This window comes from Chiloscyllium punctatum, chromosome 5, assembly GCF_047496795.1.
Source record: "Chiloscyllium punctatum isolate Juve2018m chromosome 5, sChiPun1.3, whole genome shotgun sequence".
Lineage (NCBI taxonomy): Eukaryota > Metazoa > Chordata > Chondrichthyes > Orectolobiformes > Hemiscylliidae > Chiloscyllium > Chiloscyllium punctatum.
Genome location: NC_092743.1, coordinates 95,565,303 through 95,590,308, shown reverse-complemented (window position 1 = coordinate 95,590,308; position 25,006 = coordinate 95,565,303). Strand labels below are relative to the sequence as shown.

The 25,006-nt window shown below is 41.6% G+C and overlaps 1 protein-coding gene across 1 annotated transcript in view; it reads right to left on the bottom strand.

The window, feature by feature from the left end:
• The window catches only part of LOC140476800 (uncharacterized), a 180,227-nt gene that overhangs the window by 115,727 nt on the left and 39,494 nt on the right, over positions 1-25,006 (bottom strand). Inside the window, exons 5-7 of the mRNA XM_072569595.1 lie at positions 23,798-24,023; positions 11,443-11,616; positions 2,912-2,989 (exon numbers count right to left, since the gene is read on the bottom strand). Of these exons, the coding sequence (XP_072425696.1) occupies positions 2,912-2,989; positions 11,443-11,616; positions 23,798-24,023 (478 nt within the window). The remainder of the gene's footprint in view (positions 1-2,911; positions 2,990-11,442; positions 11,617-23,797; positions 24,024-25,006) is intronic.

The window sequence follows — 25,006 nt, the reverse complement described above, 5'->3', positions numbered from 1 at the left end:
CCTGCTCCCATGCCCACATGTCTGTCCTTGGCCTGCTGCAATGTTCCAGTGAAGCTCAATGCAAACTGGAGGAACAGCATCTTCCGACTAGGCACGTTACAGCCTGCCGGTCTCAACATTGAATTCAACAACATCAGATGATTATCCCATCTCGACCCCTCTGTTTTCATTCTGCTCCGTAATTTTATTTCATTTATTTTATTTTATTTTTCACTGTTCTGTACTTCTTAGTTCTTGATTGTCTCTCTTTCTCTCGCTCCCCACTCTCTCATCAGCTTTTTCCTCTCCTCTTCCCCCTTTGCTAACCTTCTCCCCTGTTTTCCATTTTGCCTCTGCTTCACCCATCCCCCCATCCCCCACATATTTTGTCACATAGCACTGGTTTCAACCTTGGTCATTCACAGCTCCTAATCTCTTTATAATCTCTCTATGCAGTCAGTATCACCTCTTTATTGCTACCTTTGCTTCTGGAGCCATGACTCACCTTCTCTCAGCCTCTTATAAATACCTCCCTATTTCTCCCTTTTTTTAGCTTTGACAAAGGGTCAGTTAGACTCAAGACGTTAGCTCTTTTCTCTCCTTACAGATGCTGCCAGACCTGCTGAGATTTTCCAGCATTTTCTCTTTTGGTTTCTGGGAAATCCAAGATGGAGGATGGGAAAAAGTTGTGGCAATAAGAGATTATGCTTTTTCGAGGTATTTTAGGTATTGGAGTTCATTTCCTCAAATTCCAGGAGCAGTAATTACAGCTTATGGAACTTTGGGGACAAAAGATCAAAACAATAGCATTTTTAAAAGGAGGAACAGAAATAAAGGCAAGTACCACATGGTCAGTGAGAGAGAGAGCGAGAGTTAAAGAAACCTAAACTAGTGTTTGACCTAGCAGTGAAAATGCACAGCTACTGCCTTTGCTGTTTGAGTTCAAGTATCTCTGGACATTGGAGTGCACATAAGAAAAATTAACAGACAGCGAAAATCACAGGCAACCTTGGAGGAACCTGTGTGGGAGAACTCACAGCAGAGGAGCAGATAAGTGCATGGTTTTTAAGTGTAAATTTGCTGGGTTTTTTTGTGAATCTACAATAGTGAGTTCTTTTTGGTTATATGTTTTTTTCAGATCTGTCTCTTGATTAAAATTTAAAATTAAAAACATAGGTACTAAGTTAGCCTGGAGCAGTGAGGCATAGAGATGTACAGCACGGAAACAGATCCTTCGGCCCAACTCATCCATGCCGACCAGATATTCCAGCCCAATTTAGTCCCACCTGTCAGCACCTGGCCCATATCCCTCCAAACCCTTCCTATTCATATACCCATCCAGGTGCCTTTTAAATGTTACAATTGTACCAGCCTCCACCACTTCCTATGGCAGCTCATTCCATACACACACACCACCCTCTGAGTGAAAACTTTGCCCCGTAGGTCACTTTTATATCTTTCCTCTCTCACCCTAAACTTATGCCCTCTAGTTCTGGACTCACCCACTTTGTCTATTTATCCTATCCATGCCCCTCATGATTTTATAAACCTCTATAATGTCACCCCTCAGCCTCCGATGTTTCAGGGAAACAGTCCTAGCCTATTCAACCTCTCCCTGTAGCTTAAATCCTCCAACCCTGGCAACATCCTTAAAAATCTTTTCTGAAAGGAGACCAGCATTTTCTCTTTGGTTTCAGATTCCAGCATCTGCAGTAATTTGCTTTTATTATTATTACAACTTTGTTGGCAAATTATCACTCGCAAATGTATGAAAAAATATTTAAAAGTTAATATTTACATTCATCTGCTGTTGAACAAATTTTCCCTGAGCATAGGGGACTGTCAAAGAATATAGGAGAATATAGATAAAAAAAACCCACCAATTCGACTGGGACAATACATCTATCCTGGGACAGGCTAAGCAAATACATGCCAGAGAATTCCTAGAGGCCTGGCACTCCAACCACAACGCCATAAACATAGATCTAGATACCATCTATCATTTTGGGGCAGCATGGTGGCACAGTGGTTAGCACTGCTGCCTCACAGTGTCAGAGTACCCGGGTTCAATTCCAGCCTCGGGCTGTGTGGAGTTTGCACATTCTCCCCGTGTCTGCGTGGGTTTCCTCCGGGTGCTCCGGTTTCCTTCCACAATCCAAAAATGTGCAGGTTAGGTGAATTGGCTATGCTAAATTGCTTGTAATGTTAGGTGAAGGGGTAAATGTAGGGGAATGGGTCTGGGTGGGTTGCGCTTCGGCGGGTCGGTATGGACTTGTTGGGCCGAAGGCTGTTTCCACACTGTAAGTAATCTAATCATTCTCACTCCAGAAGGATTAAGGAGAACTGGCAAAAGCTCAATGTCTGGATATGAGCAAGCAAAATAATGCTGTTTTTGATGTTGCTGCTAGGCCAAAAAAAACAAGAAACAACATCCAGAAAAGGCAAGCGGGCATAATCCTTGATGTCAGGGAATTCATATTTTATATTAAAAAAACACAAATGGAGATACTGAGAAGATACCTGTTAGTAAAAGAGATGTTAGAGAGATTGTGTCAATCGCTGCACAGTTGTATGCAGTTTTTTAAATTGGAAAATGATTTATAAATTGTAGAGTTAGATATTCGTGGAATATACTCAACATGCAAATATTATGTACAAATTAAAAGAGTTTTCCAGGCTGAGATGTTAAGTGGACTATTTTGTTCATCACAGCAGGGGTTTGATTAGCTCAGTTGACCAGATAGCTACAATATGATGCAGAATGATGACAAAAGTATTAGTTCAGTCCCAGACCTGATTCATGGAGGTCTGTCTCCTCGACTTGCCCCATGCTTGCAGACTTGTGTCCCTCAAGCCAAATAAGCATATACTGTATATGGTTTTCTCTCCTGTGGTCCTTTGTGGGTTATGGCTAATTATCTAAATTACTCACCACTGAAGGGATTTCACAGGCAGTTTCCCGATCACTTTGCTGTGGATCACAGTAGAGTCGAAGCTTCTGTATTTCTAACTAATTAATGAAAATAAAGGAAGTATCAGTCATAAAGAAAACAAAGGACACGGTCACTGCGAAAATGGTTTCTATTATCCAACTTATGACATGGAGGTGCCAGTGTAGGACTCGGGTGGACACTAGGTTTAATCCAATAGGTTTATTTGGAAGTACAAGCTTTTGGAGCACTGCTCCTTCATCAGGTAGATTGTGGGGAAAGATACATAGAACACGGAATTTATAAACGATCAGTGTCATAAAACTGATGCAATATATTAGACAAACCTAGATGTAATCACTCAGAATTGTGAGGCAGGTTTTGATTGATTAATATGCAAATCCCAGAATTTACTGCCCCAAGATAACTTAAGGTTTTATCAGTATTTGTAGGATAAATATAAGGAGACAGCCCAGCTCAGACAATGCATTAAAGGTGTGAAGTTAGAGTCTGTTTTGCCCCAACCTGGAATCACACTGTTGTTATTTCCAAAGTAGGAATTTAAAATTGTCACATTGACTGACTGTCGATAGATTGTGTGCTTTTTGAACAAAGTATAATGTATCTGCAAACTCAAATCCGCAAATTTAAATTCACCCCGTGTGTGTGTTTGTGTGTGTGTGAGGGATAGGGACGTGTGTGTGTTTGTGTGTGCGCTTGAGAGAGTGTGTAAGTTAGTGATGACGTATTTCTCTGTGACAGTGGGTGGGTGTGTGAGTGTGTTTGTGTGAGAGAGTGTGTGTATATGTTTGTATATATGTGCGTGTATGTGTATGTATGTGTGATTGTATGTGAGTGTGAGTGTGTGTGTGTGTATAGTGTGGTGGGGTCACCTGTCGTATGACATGAACCCAAGATCCTGGTCGAGACTGTCCTCATGGGTACTAAGCTTGGCTATCAGTCTCTGCTCAGCGATTCTGCATTGTCGTCGATCCCAAAGTTCGCCTTGGAGGATGGTCACCCGGAGATCCGAGGCCAAATGTCTTTGGCTGCTGAAGTCTTCCCCGACAGGGAGAGAACATTCCTGTCCGGCGATCGTTGCGCGGTGTCCATTCAAGTGTTGTCATAGCGTCTGCATGGTCTCGCCAATATACCATGTCTTGGAATATCTTATATGCCTTGGAGTATCTTAGCCTGCAGCATACGAGAGAGACAATGCTGGCCAAGTCACACGAGTACCTGCCACATACATGTGTCCCGATGTGAACTGGTAGTATCCATGTCAATGATCTGACACATCTTACAGTGGTTGCCAATGACAGGGTTGTGTGGTGTTATGGTTGATGTTGTCCTGAAGGCTGGATAGTTTACTGCGAGCAATGGTATGTTTAAAGTTTGCCAGTTGTTTAAAGGCAAGAAGGGGAGGCGTAGGGAGGATCTTAGCGAGGTGCTCATCTTCATTGATAATGTGTTGCAGACTGTGAAGAACATGGCGTAGTTTCTCTGCTCCTGGGGTGTAGTGGATGATGAAAGGTACTCTATTGGTTGTATCCTGTGTCTGTCTCCCGAGAAGGTCATGACAGTTCTTTGCTGTGGCACGTTGGAACTGGATCTGATGAGTTGAGCATTGTATCCCGTTCTTATGAGGGCATCCTTCAACACTTATGATGTCTGCTGCATTCCTCCGCATCTGAACAGATGGGACACGACAGACTCTAGCCTCACACCTTTAATGCATTTTCTGAGCTGAGATGTCACCTTTTTCTTATATACTGATAAAACCTTAAATTATCTCAGGACAGTAAATTCTGGGATTTACATACTAATCAACCAAAACCTGCATCACCATTCTAAGTGATTACAGACTTAACAGCCATCTAGGTTTGTCTAATACATCGCATCAGATGTTTGATACTTTGATCTTTTTCTTATAAATTCTGTGTCCTACGTAACCTGCCTCACTAGCTACCTGACGAAGAAGCAGCACTCTGAAAGCTTGTAATTTCAAATAAACCTGTTGGACTATAACCTGGTATCATGTGATTTTTGATTTTATCCAACTTAGTGCAAAACCAGGTGACTGCAGCTAACATTTAAAAGGTTTTTACAATGTCAACTTAAATATAATTTTTAAAAAAAGATTTACAGGATGTGGGTATCACTGGCAAGGCTAACAATTATTTCCCATCCTAAAGTGCCCTTGAGAAGGTAGTGGCAAGCTGCCTCTTGAATCACTGTAAGTAAAGAAGAAACCTGGGATCCAAATCCTAGAAACCCTTCCCTAACAGCACTCTGGATGTATCTACATCACATTGACTGCAGCAGTTCAAGATATGAGCTCACCATTACCACCTTCTTGATGGCATTTAGAGAGTGGTGACACATGATGGCCCAGCCAGCAACACCCCCATGACGTGAATAAACAAATAACATTCTGAAGGCTTCCTGAGATGTTATATATGCTCATATATATTACGATTACACAAATATCATTAGTTTATGCTAATTGTTTATGCAATTATTAGTTTATGCAATAGGTGGATAATATTCACTTACCTGAGTCATAAGTGTTTTTGAATCTGGAACATTTTTAAAGTTCTTGCACTCTGATCCACTCCCATATCAAAATTATTTTATTTCTGAATGTGAAGTGCCATTATTTTTAATTATTAAACATCAACTCCATAACAGTATTCCGTGCCTCACAAATTTGGCACTGCCACTTCCCACTCAAGCTATTTATATAATCCAACCAGTGAAGACTGATTTTGGGACAGTTTACATTATGGACACATTCTTAGCAAGAACAACACTCGGTCCTTCCAAACTCACTTAGCTCCTTTACAAGCAGCACAGTGGGGAGAATTATTGTTGTCTTACTCTTGTCTGGTTCCAGCCTCTGATCCACGAGGAAACAGGACATTACTCTAATCTACTTCACAACATGGTGCTTGCATAATTAACTTCTGACATGGTTGTGTGGATCACAATTGTGTTTTAAATCACCCTTTCCAATGAACAAAACACCATATCATTGGCTCCTGAATCTACTGGAAAGACAAGTCAAGATCCAAAAGACATAGAACATAGAACATAGAACTGCCTGCTTATGGGACATTATTATGAAGTAAAGTACCATTATTTATTTGTATACCATTATTTACTTATGAACTGTCTATTTTCTTTAAAAAATTTGACAACTTTAAACAGAGCCATATTGAGAGCATATTAAGAAAATAACCATTAAGGAACAATTCACAGTTAAATTATTAGCTACATGTTACGAAGAGAATGTACTCCTACAGGTTCGGCCTCTGCACGAGGAGGAGGACTAAGAAGCTGTGCCTCTCAGAGTGGATGCAGCGATGTGACTGCCAGCAACATTAAATCAGTCACAATTAAACAGTAAACAACAGGAATTGCACAAACAAGGAAAACCTTGCTGACTACTCATTAAATTGCTATTGATTTGGACAGTAGTACATGAGAAAAGCCAGTTGACTGAAACAGCAGTAAACTCTTGTGAAATAAGAGGAGAAAACATTGCTGTTGGTCATTAATAAAGTGCCTATAACTGGGGGAGGTTTTGGATGGAGTGTGGATAGTGGGTTTGCAAGCCTAAAGCTGGCAACACCAGGCAGGATCTCACTGATTCATGTGCAGGGTCCTGGCATGACTCTATGCAGGGTCCAAGGAGGTCCAGAGCTGGCAAAATCTCAGCAGCCAGGCTGCACTCTGCCACTGTACTTGACTTTTACACTCAATAATCGCAGAGAAACATTGAAAAATTCTGTGTCACATGTCCAAAACAGAAATACTGTAAGACCATAAGACTTAAGATCAGAATTAGGCTGTGTGACCCATCGAGTTTTCTTCACCTTTCAATCATGCCTGATACGTTTCTCAACGCCATTCTCTTGCCTTCTCCCTACAACCCTTGATTCCCTTACTGATCAAAAACCTACCTAAATCTATCATCAATACACTGAATGACTTGGCCTCCACAACCGTCTGTGGTGATGAGTTCCACAGATTAGCCAGCCTCTGGCCAAAGAAATTCCTCCTCATGTAGTTCTAAAGAATTGTCCATTCAGTCTGATGCTGTGCACTTGTGTCCTGCTCTCTCCTACTAATGGAAATATATTCTCCAGGTCTACTCTATCCAGGCATCTCAATATTCTGTAAGTTTCAATTAGACTCCCCTCCTCCCTATCCCGACTTCATCACTTTAAACTCTATCGAGAGTCCTCAACCACCCAAAAACTGCTCACAATATTCCTTGTGTCCTTATATACCTGAATCTTATAAGGCATCAGCAGTACATCTTTGGTCTTGTACTCTAGCTGTCCTGAAATAAATGGCATTATTTGGCTGCCTGACTACCCATTGAACCTGCATGTTAACCTTAAGAGAATTTCAAACTAGGACTCTCAAGTCCCTTTGTGCTTCAGATTTCCAAAGACTATTTTCTAGATGGGGAAAGGTTATGCTTCTATTCTTCCTACCAAAGTGCATAACCTCACACTTGACCACAATGTATTCCATCTGCCAGTTCTTTGCCCACTTGCCTAGTAATGTCCAAGTCCTTCTGTTTCCTCAGCACCACTGTCCCTACACCTATCTTTGCGCTATCTGCAAGTGTAGTAGTCATGCCCTAACCAGTAATAATTTCTGCAGAGTCAGCACTAGTTTTTCCCCCAAAGGTACATGCTCTGCTTAGAGTGATTTTGTGATTACACTTAAAAAAGCACATTTATGGTGGCTGTATGTCAATGTAAAGATCCTGGTCTGACGCTGTTTACATCATCCTCCTTCAATGTTTTTACTCTTTTGTGAAGAAAAGTAATGGAAGTTTAAGCACACATTGATGACCTAGTGTGAGCAGGTGTATGGAGATTGAATTGTATGGCTTGTTTGATCGAGTCATATAAATCCCTGCTTCCAAATCAGCAATCATTTTGCTATTTTCCAGACGTAAATATTGTAGGTGCTCTACTTACATCTGTTCTTTGTTCAAAAATGTCGCTAAAGAAGGTAACTATAGTCTCCCAAGAACATTTCTTGCATTTTAACCTCACCAACAAATAATGACCTGATGGCGCCAGAGTTTGACTAGGATGGACAAAGTTAAAAATCACACAACATCAGGCTATGGTCCAACAAGTTTATTTAGAAGCACTAGCTTTCAAAGTGCTGCTCCTTCATCAAGTGGTTGTGGAGAATAAGACCATAATGGGTACATAAATTATTTCAAAATTAATAAAGGATTGGATTGTAGGGAAATAACCAATGACCTATATTATCCAATTCTAGAATAATCACAAGCCCTGGAGATTCATTGACAACTCCTTTTCTATTCATGCAAACTACATCAGTTACCTGCTGTACAGGGCATTCTGTAATAACACATGTTTTGTTAACATGAATTTGCTGTAATGCAATTGACGAGTTAAGGACACTGTTTCTAAACCTACAGCCTACAGCCCAGAGGACTCAACATTGACTTCTCCAATTTCAAATAACCTTCTCTCCCATCCCCTGATTTCCTTTCCAGCCTGTCCTCCTCCCTTCCATTCCACTTACTGACCCTTCCTTCCAGCCACCAACCGGATTCGTTCCTCCCATCGACCAACCTGGTCGTACCCACCATCTGCGCTCGCCTATCACTACCTCACCATTCTGCCCCTCTCCCCACCCAAAACTGTCCCCCACTCCCTCTTTATCTGCAGCTCCCCTCACGCCCACACCAGTCTTGAAGAAGGGTTATACCCAAAACATTGACTTCTCCACTTCCTGATGTTGCCCGGCTTGCTGTGTACTTCCAGCCTTCTGCTTGTCTACATGTAGAGTCGGCAAATCATCAGGCACAGAACACATCATCTCGGTCTCAATGAATCTGTTCCATTTATGATGCTCACATTGGTCTGGCCAAGAGAGATGTGATTCTGGATTAGTGGTGCTGGAAGAGCACAGCAGTTCAGGCAGCATCCAAGAAGCTCCTTGGATGCTGCCTGAACTGCTGTGCTCTTCCAGCACCACTAATCCAGAATCTGGTTTCCAGCATCTGCAGTAATTGCTTTTACCAAGAGAGATATGAAGCTACTGACTCAAATCTTGATTGAAATCACATCTTGAAAAATTTAATCCATAGCACATGGCGCACTTCAGAGGAAACAAAGAAAAACCTCAGGAATAAAGAAGGAAGATACACACAGTCCAACAAGTTCTCCATTGCCTTTGATTGATATCAGTCTCATAGAAACCAAAACATATGGTGAAGCACAGAACCATTGATGAGAAATAGAAAAGATTCAAAGAAAAATGTTACAAGTCTGCTGTTCTCTAATGAAAGTCATTTCCAATTTTGACAACAGTTTAACCCTGTTCTTGGTATACGTACTTGTTGTCACAATGTGATCTCCTCTATAATGTGAAGACCAAATACAAACATGGGTGATCACTTTACACAACGGTTCTGTTGTGGCGTGTCAGAATGTTGACTCTCTCAGTGCTTGTTAGAGGTAACAAATGTTTCTCTACCAGTTGAGAAGTTGATTACAATGTAAAAGATAACAAAGTGCCTGCAAAATTCCCCATGATTTTCCCATTTGCCCCAAAAACAATTTAATGGGGCTAGTGATAGCTGCCCCCAATGAACTATCTTAACTGGACAATTACTGGACAATTAAGGGCCACTTCCTACACAGCCTCTATTTTGGTGACTCCAGCAGGTAAATGCTCAGGCAGGAGCTTATCCAGCACTCCCTCTCTTTCCAGATCAGGAACCGTCAGCCCCCGCTCCAAGATCTGTACCTTCTTAGTTTAAATTAGTTACTTATATAATTCTGTCCATGAGAAACTTAACTTCAATGGAATGACCCCTAACCTCCTACTTTTTCCATATTGTCTATTGTCCTATTTGAATAAACATCTGCATTTAAGTATTTCCTACCACACCATAATGAGCTGCATTCTATGTTTTAAAAAGTGGAGTAATTTAACAAGCTCTCTTCCTGTAAAATTCAACTGAAGGACCTTGAGTTCCTGCTACTGCCTACTGCAAAACGATCTTCACGAGACAACTTATACAATGAGATTCTTCCATTTCCATACTCTGTAAGATTGGTCTCAGCAACAACCACATAAAAAGGGCACATGTCATTTGCTCACTATTCAATCCTGACACTGAAATAGGGCACATCATGCTAATCTGCTGTTTCAATCAGATCATTGGTTATTGTGCATCACACAAATTCATCAATAGGTCTAAGGGCACTATTTCTGGTTGAAAAAAGCACATTCTATCAGAAAGGCAAGGTGTCTCAACAATTTGAGCAATAGGTGAAACTGTTTCATGTTTCTGGGAGAAAGTGAGGACTGCAGATGCTGGAGAGTCAGAGTCACAAAGGGTGGTGCTTGAAAAGCACAGCAGATAAGGCAACATCCAAAGAACAGGAGAGTCGACATTCTTGATGAAGAGCTTCTGCCAGAAACGTTGATTCTCTTGCTCCTTGGATACTGCCTGACCTGCTGTGCTTTCCCAGTGCCACCCTTTTCGACTCTGTTTCAAGTTGCTACCATTAAGTAGCTCGCCACTAACAGGACGCTATCATCAAACCAAAAGTATTCTCTCCCTGCTGCACAAATGATTAATGTAGTATATGAATTTCAGTCCTAGTGCGATATCAACCATATGTCTCAACTGGAAGGTCATATTTAGCAGCATGTCCATTCAACTGATTACAGCAGGCACAGTATTCACCATGCTCAATTAACCTGTATGAGCAAAACTCAGAACATATTGTCCAACATTAAATGTGATTCCGCAATTGGATAGTACTTGCTAAATAATACTGATTGTGTTCAGAATTATACTAACAATCAATTTATGACTAGCAGTCAAGATTGCAGGGTCGTTCCCTTATACATAGTAAAAGCCATATATATTCAGATGCAGAACCGTGCCCTATGCACACAGAAAGAACATGTCCATGCATTAAAACTTTTTCAACAAAATCTTGAGGGATTGTCATTCCCTGGTGCATTCCTCTTGACAATTCAAAAACCAATCAGAGTCAACTTGCCTTCGTTTGAATTTAAACAAAAACTTGGCAGTTAACTGTTCTTTGTTTGCTATTGCACTGCCTAAACTAATTTGAGTTCACTTGCCAACCTTCTTTCTCTTGTAGCATAAACTGTTGTTCACTTTAAGATGTGGAATTCTTAAGATGCTTCTCTGATGATCGCAAGATTTATGACTCTATGAAAATGTTTACCAATATACCCTTTTAAACAGTAGTCCTCAAGTTCTGTACTACTAAGCAACGTTTGGTAAAACAAGTAATCCAAATAAGAACTCAAAGTGTTCTAATCCTCCTTGACAAAATATACTGCACGACTGTGTTTATGTACATAATTCTCTTAAATAATGAAAAGAACTGTTTCTAAAACACATGAAGACAATTGTGTCTGAAAAGAAAACCTCTACTAAGTTCATGTAGTCATGTAAGGAGCACTTATATCTTTTACTTACAGGTATAGACGTCTCTCTTTTCACATGTTTTGCCACCTGGGTTTTCCCATTTATAAATATAGGAATGACTTGCTCAAGGTTTCTGCTCTGAATCTTTACGTCATCCAAAAAACAGGTGACCTCCACTTCTAATACCAGTAACTTTAACTGATGCCAGTCTTCATCAAACAATTCCTATTGAATGAAATAAAAGCATATTTAAGTTATTTTGAAATTGGTGATACTCTTTCAGTAATCCTATCACTCTTTTATGTGTTTACTGTCAGGTCTGAGTTGAGCTTCAAAGCTGCATATTTATTTCTACACTGTGCAATGCTACATCAATTGCTCTTGATTGTCCTCCAATACGCTCTAAGCAAAGATCTTCTTCCCCCACCATTTCCCTTCCCTCCCCTTCCAATGATTTACATAGAACATAACAGTGCAGTACAGGCCCTTTGGTCCTCAATGTTGCACCAACCTATGAAACCAATCTGAAGCCCATCTAATCCAACTTATTCCATTCTTGTCCATATGCTTATCCAATGACTATTTAAATGCCCTTAAAGTTGCCGAGTCTACTACTGTTGTAGGCAATGAGTTCCATGCTCCTACTACTCTCTTTACCTTGTTCCATTTTGTGATGGGAGTAGAGACTTGAAAGACAATATTCTGATCATTCAGATTTTTCATAATTTCACAAAAAGTTATATTTATCTCAATGCACTAGTTAATTATTTTTCTAAGATATGGAAAAATGTGACAAGTTTTATTAGGTACCCAATAATGATAGCTTCCCTTAATATACGAACATGGTATTTGTCACTTTATTAGTTCCCTCCTGAAGTGAGTTTATTAGGGGTCAACTTTAGCAGGGCAACACACAAAAAGCCCTCCTGGTACTCTGTAATTCACATCAGGATGGCATTGGCAGATGTTCATCTCACCTTATTTGGATAATGCAGGAGGTGGGCAAGTTCAAACGTTGGAACCCACATGGATTAAAAGAACTTAATTAGCAATTAAATAAGTTGACACTGACCATTTGCATAGATTGGGGCATGAACGAGCAGATATGAATGGCCACAAGTACTTCGTGGGTGAACAAGAGCAGGAAAAAAACGCCATCGGCAAATGGCAGAGTGTGGAGTTTGGAGTCAGCTCTCAAGGTGATGGCGTTTTCTGGCAAGGCTTTTCTTTTTACTTTCACCACCTACAGAAGATGGTGCAAAGATGACCATCTTCGCAAAGCCATCAGGGACACCGAGAGAACAGACTAAACTAGAGTTTTAGTTTACCTACATGAACACGCATTGACTGTGGCAAAGCGTACTCTATATTATGGGTTGCAAAGCAAAGTCAAGTAGAATTGTTGACAGCAATGCATCCCTCCCGAGTGAGCTCAATACATTCTATGCTCATTTTGAACAAAAGGTCAGTGAAAGTATGTCACCTTCCCCGACAGCCCCAGGTGCACCTGTACCCACAGTCGCCTCCACAGGTGTCTGATCGGCCTTCTTGAACGTGAACACATGGAAAGTGACTGGCCCGGATGAAGTCCTCAGCTCAATCCTACTTGACCAGTTGGCCAGAGTATTTGCAGACATCCTTAACCTCACCTTACTACAATGTGAGGTTCCCACCTGTTTCAAAAGACCATTATCATCCCAGCGCTAAAGGAAAATCAGATAGTATGCCTTAATAACTACCCCCCGGTGGCTCTGACATCCATCATTATGAAGTGCTTTGAGATGTTAGTAATGGCACGCATCCACTCCAGCCTCCCAGATTGCCTTGATCCATTATAATTCACCGAGCATCACTATAGGTCCACAACAGACACATCCCTGGAAAATCTGGATAACAAGGACACCTGCATCAGACTCCAGGTTTTGACTTTAATTCCACCTTCAGTACCATAATTCCAACAGAAGTCATCAAGTTCCAAAACCCAGGACTCTGCTCCCCCTTCTGCAACTGGATCCTTGAATTCCTGACCCGCAGATCATCACCAGCAAGGACAGGCCACAACACCTCCTCCATAATACTCAACACCAGTGCCCTGCAAGGCTGCGTACTAGGCCCTTACTATACTCCTTATACACTCACAACTGTTAGGCCAAATTCTGTTCTAACTCTATCTACAAGTTTGCTGATGACACCACTGTGGTGGGTTGGATCTCAAACAACAAAACAAAGTACAGGAAGGAGATGAAAGCTTGGTGTAAAGACAATAATCTCACCCTCCATGTCTGCAAAATTAAGGAGCTGGTCATTGACTTCAGGAAGCTCAGTGGAGTACATGCCAATGTCTATCAATGGTACCAAGGTTGAGGTGTTCGAGGGTTTCAAGTTCCTGGGAGTAAATATCACCAACAATCTATCCTGGTCCATCCATGTCAATGCTACAGTCAAGAAACCACACCAGCGCCTCTACTTCCTCAGAAGGCTAAGCAAATTCGGCATTTCCACAATGACTCTAATCAATTTTTATAGATGCAGCATAGAAAACATCCTATCCAGATGCACTACAGTTTAGTATGGCAACTGCTCTTCCAAGTCCTCAAGAAATTACAGAGAGCAGTGAAGGCAGCCCATTCCATCACAAAAACCAGTCTTCTTTCCATTGATTCCATCTATACTTCTCGCTACCTCAGGGAAGCAGCCAACATAATCAAAAACCTCTCCCAACCATGTTATACTCTCTTCAACCCTCTTCCATCAGTCAGAAGATACAAAAGTTTGAAAACACGTACTAGATTTAATAACAGCTTCTTCCCCACTGTTATCAGACTTATGAATGTACCTCTCATACATTAGAGTTGACCTTTCTCTGCACCTTCTTGTAGCTGTATCACTATATTCTGCATTCTGTTCTATTATCCTGTTGTACTTATATAAAGTATGATATGTCTGTTTAGCACACAAAACTAACCTTTTCATTTTAACTCAGTACATGCAACAATAATAAATCAAATCAAATCTGTGCTGTCATTTGTCCCAGTCATTAGTTTTCAAGGAAACTACTGTCAGAGTCAACTGTGAAGAACTTTGACTTTAGCTCCCAAATCCTCTTTCAGCTAAATGAGGGTTGTGCTTACTGGTGGAAGCACCTCATCTGAGGAGGAGGATAGGACAAGGAGGGAGAGGAGGGAGCTGGCTCAGTCAGCAGCAACATGCCTGCCATCAAGTGTGGCCTAAAGACAGTGGAGGCCAGCAAGGGTTGTGAGGGAGACAGGGCCAGCGGGGAATCATGAACCTATCAAGAGTGTTCAAATTAATGTGATACTATAGGGACACAGTGTAGGAGGAAGCTGCTCATTTCAAGCACAGTCATTGCTTGAAAGGGGATATGAATCTGCTAAGGATGATGCAGAACTAGTGATATAAGCCTGACAAAATAAAAATAAAATGCTGTGGATGTTGGAGAACGACAACAAACAAAGAAAGATGCTGGAGAAACTCAGCAGATCTGCCAGCATCTGTGGATGAGATACAGAAATACTGTTTCAAGCCCAGTCTGGTTCTTCTTCAGAATCCTGCATTCAGCATTTTCTGTGATACGACTCTGATGTTAGCAGAGTAGATGAGAAGAACAGACCAGACAGAAGCATGAAAGGAGCTGGAATATACACTATTCTGGAGAGGTGTATTCAGTAATACGCACATATTTAGATGTAACTAAAGAGTGTCACAGTGTAGGAGAGAGTGAAAAAGCCTTACTTGCACATAGGAGTGTACTAGGATGCTAGAGACCAAGGATAATGGCAATCTAGTTAAAAAAAGGAAAGAGAGTGGATGGGTAGTAGACATCCAATTCCCAGAGAAACACAAGATAGTAAAATTGTGCTCTGAAGATAATGACCACCTAAAGTTTGATTGTAGTGGCACAAGCATGTTAAACTTTGATGCCAGCATGGGATACTTCAAACCTGCAGGATTTTAGGCAGGTCACAGTCTATGAGGCATGAGAGAAAAAGTGGAAAGATTCCAAAGTACAGATCAATACTTCTGAACAATTTGCAGACTTTGCAGCAAAATGGGAAGACTCTGGACAACAATTATTTGCATTATTTTGAGTGAAGAAAGGGGAACAAAATTAATCATTTGCCCAGGTCAGTATGGTTCAGTAAAAAATCGTGATTCAGAAAGACATTGCCATTAATCTAATAATATATTTATTTGACTTCAAAGGGAAGACACCTTTAATCCTATTCAAGATTACTATTCAAGATAATTCAAGACTTCATATAAATACAGCAGAGTTGGTGATCATAGCACTTTAAGGATGCTTTGCAACACAAAGTTTAATAGTTTTGTATAACAGTCCTAGATTTGTGAACAAGGAATTTAATTTAGACAGTTCACTACAGATGCAGGTTACAAACAGGTTACAAGTTCTTCATGACATCCTCAGTCATACAGAGAAGCAGAGAGGGTGGTCAAGGCCAGAAAGTTACTCATGTCCAATAATGCAGACTGGACATCAGCATTATTCAGCAACTGATTAGACAAAATTCACCAGCAGAACTGCTTCTGGAAGAAAGATTAAAAACAGAAAAACCACCGTGGAGGTGTAATCTCTGTTTGAACATAACGTTTCATGACCGTTCAAAGATCAAGGAGGTAGACAAATACAGAAGAAAGCAGTAGAATTGGTATAAAACAGGTTAAAAAAATCTGTTAATTTTGACAGCAAGTCAAAAAATCTGATTAAGGGACAGAGAATTAGACATTTCTAAGGGGCGCAGATTAACTGAGACCATACATAGTCAATACACCTGAAAAAATGTTCAGCAGAAATGTGAATGCATCTTACTTAAGCCCAGAAATGAGACCGTGTATCATTACTACAGGATGAATGAGAGAGACGATTGTACTGCATCTTGGGGTGGCACGGTAGCACAGTGGTTAGCACTGCTGCCTCACAGCACTCGGGATCCAGGTTCAATTCCAGCCTCGGGTGACTGTCTGTGTGGAGTTTGCACATTCTCCCAGTGTCTGCATGGGTTTCCTCCCACAACCCAAAGATGTGCAGGTTAGGTGAATTGGCCATGCTAAATTGTCCATAGTGATAGGTGCATTAGTCAGAGGGAAATGGGTCTGGCTGGGTTACTCTTCAGAGTGTTGGTGTGGACTTGATGGCCCAAAGGGCCTGTTTCCACTCTGTAGCGAATCTAATCTAATACCATTACAGAATGGTACAACAATTGTAGGAATTCTGGAGAATTATCCTCATGTGGAAATTAAGCAAATCAGAGCGGGGCGACTACTCAAGAGTTCAAAATCATATTGACTGTGAGATAGACTTTGTGGAGGGTAGGGGTGGCAATAATGATGTTAATGATAAGAATGGCAGTATACATAATTATAACCTTGAAGGTAGTGAGGACTGCAGATGTCAGAAAGTCAGAATCGATAAAATGCGGAGCTGGAAAAAGCACAGCAGGTCAAGTAGCATCAGAGCAGTAGGAAAGTCGACGTTTTGAGAAGGGCACTTCAAGCAGGGCAGATTTGCATTTTCTTGATAGAATTATAAACTAATTGCTAGAATTATACAAGCCAAATAAGAAAGAAATGTGGACTGTGTTGTAGTATAATGGGAAGTATAATATATAAACAAATACAATAATGTGTTAATGATGGCGATGTAACTGATTACTCTGACATCAACAGACCAGAGGAAAGTGGAAAAACAGAATAGAAGAAAGCGCAGAAATGGAAGGTGAGTTACGCGCATTAACACATACGTGGAAATTTTACATGAAAGGTTAAAATGACCTGTTGCTTTTAACTACCGTCATCTGATTTTAATACAAAGACATTCAAGTCACCAAAATTGGATTTACAAAATAAACAAACAATGACTTAAAATGGCTGCACTGATCACCTGACTAGGAAGAGGCAAGCTTATGAAAACATCAATAAACCAGATCTGAAATTAATGTCATGAAAATGACTGAAACCAGGTAGTCGGACCTATATCTTCCATCATGTTTTATTATTTTTCTTGAGGTTAGTAAGTAATAAAACTCCTCTTTCTTTCACCCAAAAAATCCTGTAATTGGCTCCTTAATTCTGATCTGATGAATTTTGCTTTAAATGAAATGTGACGTAGCTGCATGGTAAATATTTCTGCCGCTGACCTAGCAGGTTAAAAAATGGGAGCTGATTCACCTGGTCATAACAAAATGAAGAGTAATACAGTATTGAAAAGAGCAAGAGAACCTTATTGTAAGATAAGGAAAGAGAAATGGCAGCCCGGAATAAAGGAGCAGCCTCAAAGACATTTTTTGTAAAGATTGCCAACACTCAGAGAATCGAGAGATGGTGCAGAGGTGGCTGATGTCACCAGTCAGACGTTCATGAACCTATGCTGAGGATAGTTATAGTACAAACCCTGTCTTCAAAACGGTCACTGTCAAATAAATGATTGTTCTACTGAAGATTTGGTTCTTCCCTTGGGCTGTTCTGGTGGCTCTCTGATATCCTCTGGATTGACTTTCATTGACTATTCTCTTCTGCTGTGCTCTGCACAGTCTTGTTCTTCCTCAGGTTGAGGAGAATGGAAGGGACACCATTAAATATCAGAGTATGAGTCCATGAGCAATTCAGATGAGAACCCTATGGAGCCACAGTGGAACAGTAAACAAAGCAGCAGGGATCTCAATGCTGGGAAGAGAAGGAAAACCCTGAACCCAAGGTACTTCCAACAGGATGTCTCAGGACTCATGAAACATCATTAAGAAGTGACATCTAGGGACTTTGCTAAACCCTCAGTACACTTTCTGCAGTCACTGACATTACACAATCTGCTTTAATGGCATCTGAGGCTCAGAAAGACCATTGTATTGCAGCCCCATAGCCATCCTCCCAGTGCTCACATCACACAGTACCCAGTGAAAATAACAAATACATCTGACCAACACCCACACACAAAGCAGACAACTACATATTGCCAACTAAAAATTTGTCAATGCTGTCAATCAGAAACAAAAACTGAAATTAATAGAAAAGCCTAGCAGGTCTGGCAGCATCTGTGAAGAGAAATCAGAGTTAACAATTTCAGGTCCAGTGACTCTTCGTCAGAACTGATGGCAGCTAGGAAATGTCAGTTTTTATGCAGAAGGTAGGGTTGGGGGAGGGGGGGGGGGGGTAAAGAGTAAACAATAGATAGGTATAGAGCCCAAAGAGAGAAAGAAGAGCAGTTGGACAGACAAAGGAGTGGATAATGATCTGGCTGGGAGGGTGAATGAAACCTGTTAGTGGCTAACAAATGGGTTGTGTGTAATAGCAAACAATATGATCACAAGGCCTGGTGTGTTTGGATGGGAGCTAGGACATAGCAGAGTTCAAGCTCTGAAGTTATTGAACTTGATATTGAGTCCAGAAGGCCGCCAAGTCTCCGGGCAGAAAACGAGGTGTTGTTCTTCCAGCTTCCAGCTGAGCTTCACTGGAGCATCGCAGCAAGCCTGAGACACAGATGTTGACCACGCAATAGGGTGGTGTGCTGAAGTGTCAGGCAACTGGAAGCTCTGCTTCTTCCTGGAGCAAAGACCTGAACCATTCCAACCCACCACCACCGTCCTCTGGTTGGCAGGGTTCCTCCTCACCCTAAACAACTTCTCATTTAACTCCTCCCATTTTCTTCAGGTCAGGGGGTAGTTATGGGCATCTGCATAGGCCCTGTTATGCCTGTCTCTTTGTGGGGTACATGGAACATTCCTTGTTCCAGTCCTATTCTGACACCCATCCACAACTCTTTCTTTGATATATTGATGCTATCACCGGTGCTGCTTCCCTCACTCATCCAGAATTGGAAAGGTTTATCGATTTCACTTCCAATTTCCACTCTGCCTCACTTTCACCTGGTTCAACTCTGACTCCGCCCCTCCCTTCTTCGACATCTCTGTTCCCATTTTGGACGATAGACTGGCCACTAATATCCACTTTAAATCCACCGATTCCCACAGTAACCTGGGCTATACATCTTCACACTCAACTTCCTATAAAAACTCTATTCCATTCTCCCAATTCCTCTATCTCTGTCACATATGATGATGCCAATTTCAACAAGGGAGCCTCCGAAATGTCCACCTTCTTCCTCAACTGAGAATTCCCCAGCACTGTTGTCAACAGAGTCACCAGCCGGGTCTGACTGATCTCCCGTGCTTCAGCCCTCATCCCCTCTCTTCCCACCCACAACAGTGAGTTCCCCTTGTCCTTACCAGCATCCACATCCAGAATATCATTAGCTGCCACTTCCGCCACCTCCACGATATGCCCTCCCCTCCCTTGTCCACTTTCCATAGAGAATTGTCCCTCCAGGACACCCTAGTCCACTGTTCCTTCACACCTACACCCACCAACCTCCCCCCCCCCCCCCCCCCAACTCACAGCACTTTTCCCTGCAATCATAAAAGCTGTAACACTTGCCCATTTACTCCCCTCTCCTCAGTATCTAATGGCCCAAACATATCTTCCAGATGAAGTAGTGCTTTACCTGCATTTCACACAATCTAGTCGACAGCATCTGCTGCTCACAATGTGGACTCCTCTACACTGAGGAAATGAAGCATAGACTAGGTGCACACTTCACAGAACACCTTCATTCTGTCTGCAAAAATGACCCTGACCTTCCAGTTGCCTGCCACTCCAACACCCTGTTTCATGGCCAATATCTCTGTCTCAGGTTTGCTGCAGTGCTCCAGCGAAGCCCAGCATAAACTAGAAGAACACCACCTCATTTTCCGTGTGGGGACCCTGCAGCCCTCTGGACTTAATATCGAGTTAAATAATTTTAGAGCTTGAACTCTGCTACGTCTTAGCTCCCACCCCTACACACTAGGCCTTGTTATCACATAGGTAAAAACAATGACTGCAGATGCTGAAAATCAAATACTGGATTAGTGGTGCTGGAAGAGCACAGCAGTTCAGGCAGCATCCAACGAGCAGCGAAATCAACGTTTCGGGCAAAAGCCCTTCATCAGGAATAAAGGCAGTGAGCCTGAAGCATGGAGAGATAAGCTAGAGGAGGGTGGGGGTGGGGAGAGAGTAGCATAGAGTACAATGGGTGAGTGGGGGAGGAGATGAAGGTGATAGGTCAAGGAGGAGAGGGTGGAGTGGATAGGTGGAAAAGAAGATAGGCAGTCGGACAAGTCAAGGAGGCAGTAACTGAGCTGGAAGTTTGAAACTAGGATGAGGTGGGGGAAGGGGAAATGAGGAAGCTGTTGAAGTCCACATTGATGCCCTGGGGTTGAAGTGTTCCGAGGCGGAAGATGAGGCGTTCTTCCTCCAGGCGTCTGGTGGTGAGGGAGCGGCGGTGAAGGAGGCCCAGGACCTCCATGTCCTCGGCAGAGTGGGAGGGGGAGTTGAAATGTTGGGCCACGGGGCGGTTTGGTTGATTGGTGCAGGTGTCTCAGAGATGTTCCCTAAAGCGCTCTGCTAGGAGGCGCCCAGTCTCCCCAATGTAGAGGAGACCGCATCGGGAGCAACGGATACAATAAATGATATTGGTGGATGTGCAGGTGAAACTTTGATGGATGTGGAAGGCTCCTTTAGGGCCTTGGATAGAGGTGAGGGAGGAGGTGTGGGCACAGGTTTTACAGTTCCTGCGGTGGCAGGGGAAAGTGCCAGAATGGGAGGGTGGGTCGTAGGGGGGTGTGGACCTGACCAGGTAGTCACGGAGGGAACGGTCTTTGCGGAAGGCGGAAAGGGGTGGGGAGGGAAATATATCCCTGGTGGTGGGGTCTTTTTGGAGGTGGCGGAAATGTCGGTGGATGATTTGGTTGATGCGAAGGTTTGTAGGGTGGAAGGTGAGCACCAGGGGCGTTCTGTCCTTGTTACGGTTGGAGGGGTGGGGTCTGAGGGCGGAGGTGCGGGATGTGGACGAGATGCATTGGAGGGCATCTTTAACCACGTGGGAAGGGAAATTGCGGTCTCTAAAGAAGGAGGCCATCTGGTGTGTCCTATGGTGGAACTGGTCCTCCTGGGAGCAGATACGGCGGAGGCGGAGAAGGCTGCTATTACAAGCAACCCATTGTTAGCCACTAAAAGTCTCCATTAGTAGCTATTCACCCTCCTAGCCAGATTGTTATCCACTCCTTTGTCTGTCCAACTGCTCTTCACTCCCTTTGGGATCTATTCCAAACTATTGTTTACTCCTTACCGCCAGCCACTACTCTATCTTCTGCATAAAAACTGACATTTTCCTCATTAACATCAGTTTTGAGGAAGGGTCATCAGACCCGAAACATTAAATCTGATTTCTCTTTACAGTTGCTGGCAGATCTGCTGAGCATCTCCATATTGCTCATGACTAACCTTGAGTTTCTCATTTTGACCCAGCTGTTGAACAAGTGTTACCCTGTTACTGTCAGCTATCATGAGGGTAGGCCATGACCCTGATGGTCCCTAGTCTGGATGACCCTGGCAGCTGCCATCTGTCTGCCTGAAGCTGTGAGGCCCCAAACAGTGTGAAAGGGCAGACACTTCAGCCAATGTGCAAGTGTATAAACATCACTTTATCTTAATTGACAAATTAATCTTGAAATAAATAATATTGTCAAAAAAAAATTTTTCACCACTATATTTTAAGATACATTCTTATTTTCTTGATGCCAAAATACACAAGTCTGTATTTTCACATTTTCCTCACAGTATGTTTAGTTTTAGTCAAAAACTTGGAAGCTATTCCACTGTTTCTTTTCACAGCTGAAATGGTCCATTATTGATATTATCTGAGGGTGGATGGGTTAGAGAAAAGGACATCAAGCTGGTGAATGGAACATTTTCCCTCTTTGGGCACCCAGCCATAGCCCATACTCCAACTCAGGTAACCAGGGGAGATGCAAAGAAAAACTCAATGCAACAGTATTATTAAACAATACATTAAAATGTCAAAATTCACTATAACTTAAATGATGTCAAATAATGCGCAGTTGTAGTTGGTACATCAATGCACATCAAATGAAGGGCAACAGCATTCTATTTATCTCTATGATGCAACATCAAATACACTCACATAGAAACTTGATACTTGATCAATTAGGCTGAGTGATATTTAAAACAAACTGCATTAGCCCAATACATGAATTAATCCTTGACAATGCAATGGCATTGACAAAGCTAGAAAACAAATGGGTGTGATACACTGAATGCCCTTATAACATGCAGTTGGAACAACATCCCTGTAACTGTCATAGCTTACGACTCAGCTGAAGTTCTTGATCCATATTGGGCCTTGTGCTAAAACCTTGTTGACAAGTGAGTGGAAATTGGGAAAATAAGGAGCATTGCAAAAATATAAAATTATTGCAGTTAAAAGTAGCCACATAAATATTGTCAGTGCACTGATAGTTATACAAAAGACTCAGACAGCTTTAACGCTCTTTCATTGTTAATCATTCGTTCCCATATTCCAACAAACAAATATTCATGCTCCAAATTACAATCAAAAGTCTTGACATATTCATATATTAAAATGTCTTTACAGACAAAGCCACTGTGCAGAATACAACACACAAATCAGACTGTAGATTAAACATATGTTACTCTTTTCACTTAAGACAACAGCGAGACCTGTATGAGTAGATAGTACAATATACCAGAAAATGTGGAAGAGGTTCTAAAAATTATAACCCTTGCTTTCCTTTGGAACAAGTTGATCTGAACATCATTGCATCAAAAAGGAACAGGCAAGGTAAAGCCACTAGCTTCCATCAAGCACAGGATTAGCACCTTCTAGTTCTTCCATTTGGAGTGATATCAGGAATATTCAGGCAGCTGGGTAAGGCCTACAATGTCACTAAATGAAACTAAACAAAGCATGAGGCTGGTACATTTGCAACATTTAAAAGGCATCTTGAATAGGAAGAATTTAGAGGGATATGGGCCAAGTGCTGGTAAATGGGACTAGATTAGGTTGGGATATCTGGTCGGCATCGACGACTTGGACCGAAGGGTCTGTTTCTGTCCTGTACATCTCTATGACTCTATGTGGCCATTGATTTAATATATGCTAATATATATCTGTAAATATGATTAAAAAAATCTTTTTAAATTGAAGTAGTGGCAATAATACATCTTAAAATTTTCAAATACTTAAGGGATAGAAGGTCAACCTTGGGCATATTCCTAAAGAGGTGGTACCCCATTAGCTATCTCAATCAATATTCACCACCAATGGAACTGAACATAGGTGAGGGGCTTTAACAAGTAGGTTAAGACTACCCGTTAATTAATCTCCAAATTAATCCAGATAAGCATTCAAACTCCAAAACTGAAAAAAAGATACAATTGATCAGTTTATAGAATTTACTCAGCCTATTCCATTGATCATGAATTCGAAGAAAAATATAATAACAAGCACACTGACCTGTAGTTTACCATCTTTAAAAGTCACTGTCTGGATTTCATTGACCAGACTTGTAGTGGTAAAGAACACAGCCTGTTGTTCACCATCAATTGTGACAGCTGCTTGAATAATTCCTTCTTTAGATAAGATTCGCCATAAGTCAAATCTCTGTTTGTTAGCTGGACTTTGCAAACGTAGTGTAGCAACAAATACATAAGAAGGAGGCAAGCCTTCTGGAAATATGTCTCTGAAAGTATATAAACATTACATTTTGCAAACAAACATTCAATTACTCATACAAACAGAGGTGGATGTAGGCTCTGATTTCATAATTATAAGTCTGTATTTTTCATGGGTACCTGCCACTTTATCAAAGTTTTTCTGTTATAGAAATGCATTCTTTAAATCTTCCTTCGACTTTACTTGGAAACACTGCGATCATAAATCTGCTGTGGCAAAACGCCAATCATAAGTTAGACTTGCCTTTACACATTTAGGTTTTTATTATTTTATTTGAACGGCAAGCTGGTGGATATTTATGTTAATAGCATTGCAGTGAGGGAATTAGGACTTCTGGGACCTGGTGAACATGGCAAACATTGAAGGCGAACATGGCCTTCGCCAATTAGAATAAAGGATTTTGAAATTTACAGAATAACTTCGGAGAAGGAATAGCTGAGCTTAATGTCAATTTTTTTCTCTAACGCCTGGGGTCTGGATGTCACTGGCTTGGCCAGCATTTATTGTCCATCACAGTTGCTCTTGAAAAGGTGGTGATGAGCAGCTTTCTTGAACTGCTACAATTAATATGATGTAGGTACACCCACAGCGCTGCTGAGGAGTTCCAGAGTTTTGATCCAGTGACAGCGAAGAAGCAGAAATGTAGTTCCAAGCCAAGACAGTGTGTGGATTAGAGAGAAACTTGCAGGTGATGACATTGCCATCCCTGCTGAGGTTTGGAAGATCCTGGGTGAGTTGCTACAGTGGATGCTGTAGATGGTACAAATTTCTAGCTCTGTCTGTCAGTGGTAAAAGGATTGAATGTTGAAAGTGGTGGATATGGTGCTAATCAAGCAGTCTGCTTTGTCCTGGATATACGTTGAGCTTCTTGAATGTTTTGGAACTGCACTCATTCAGGCAAATGGGAAGTATTCCATCATACTCCTGACTTATGCCTTGTTGGTGATGGACAGGCTTTGAGATGGTCGCAGTCTGGAATTTATGTGGCAT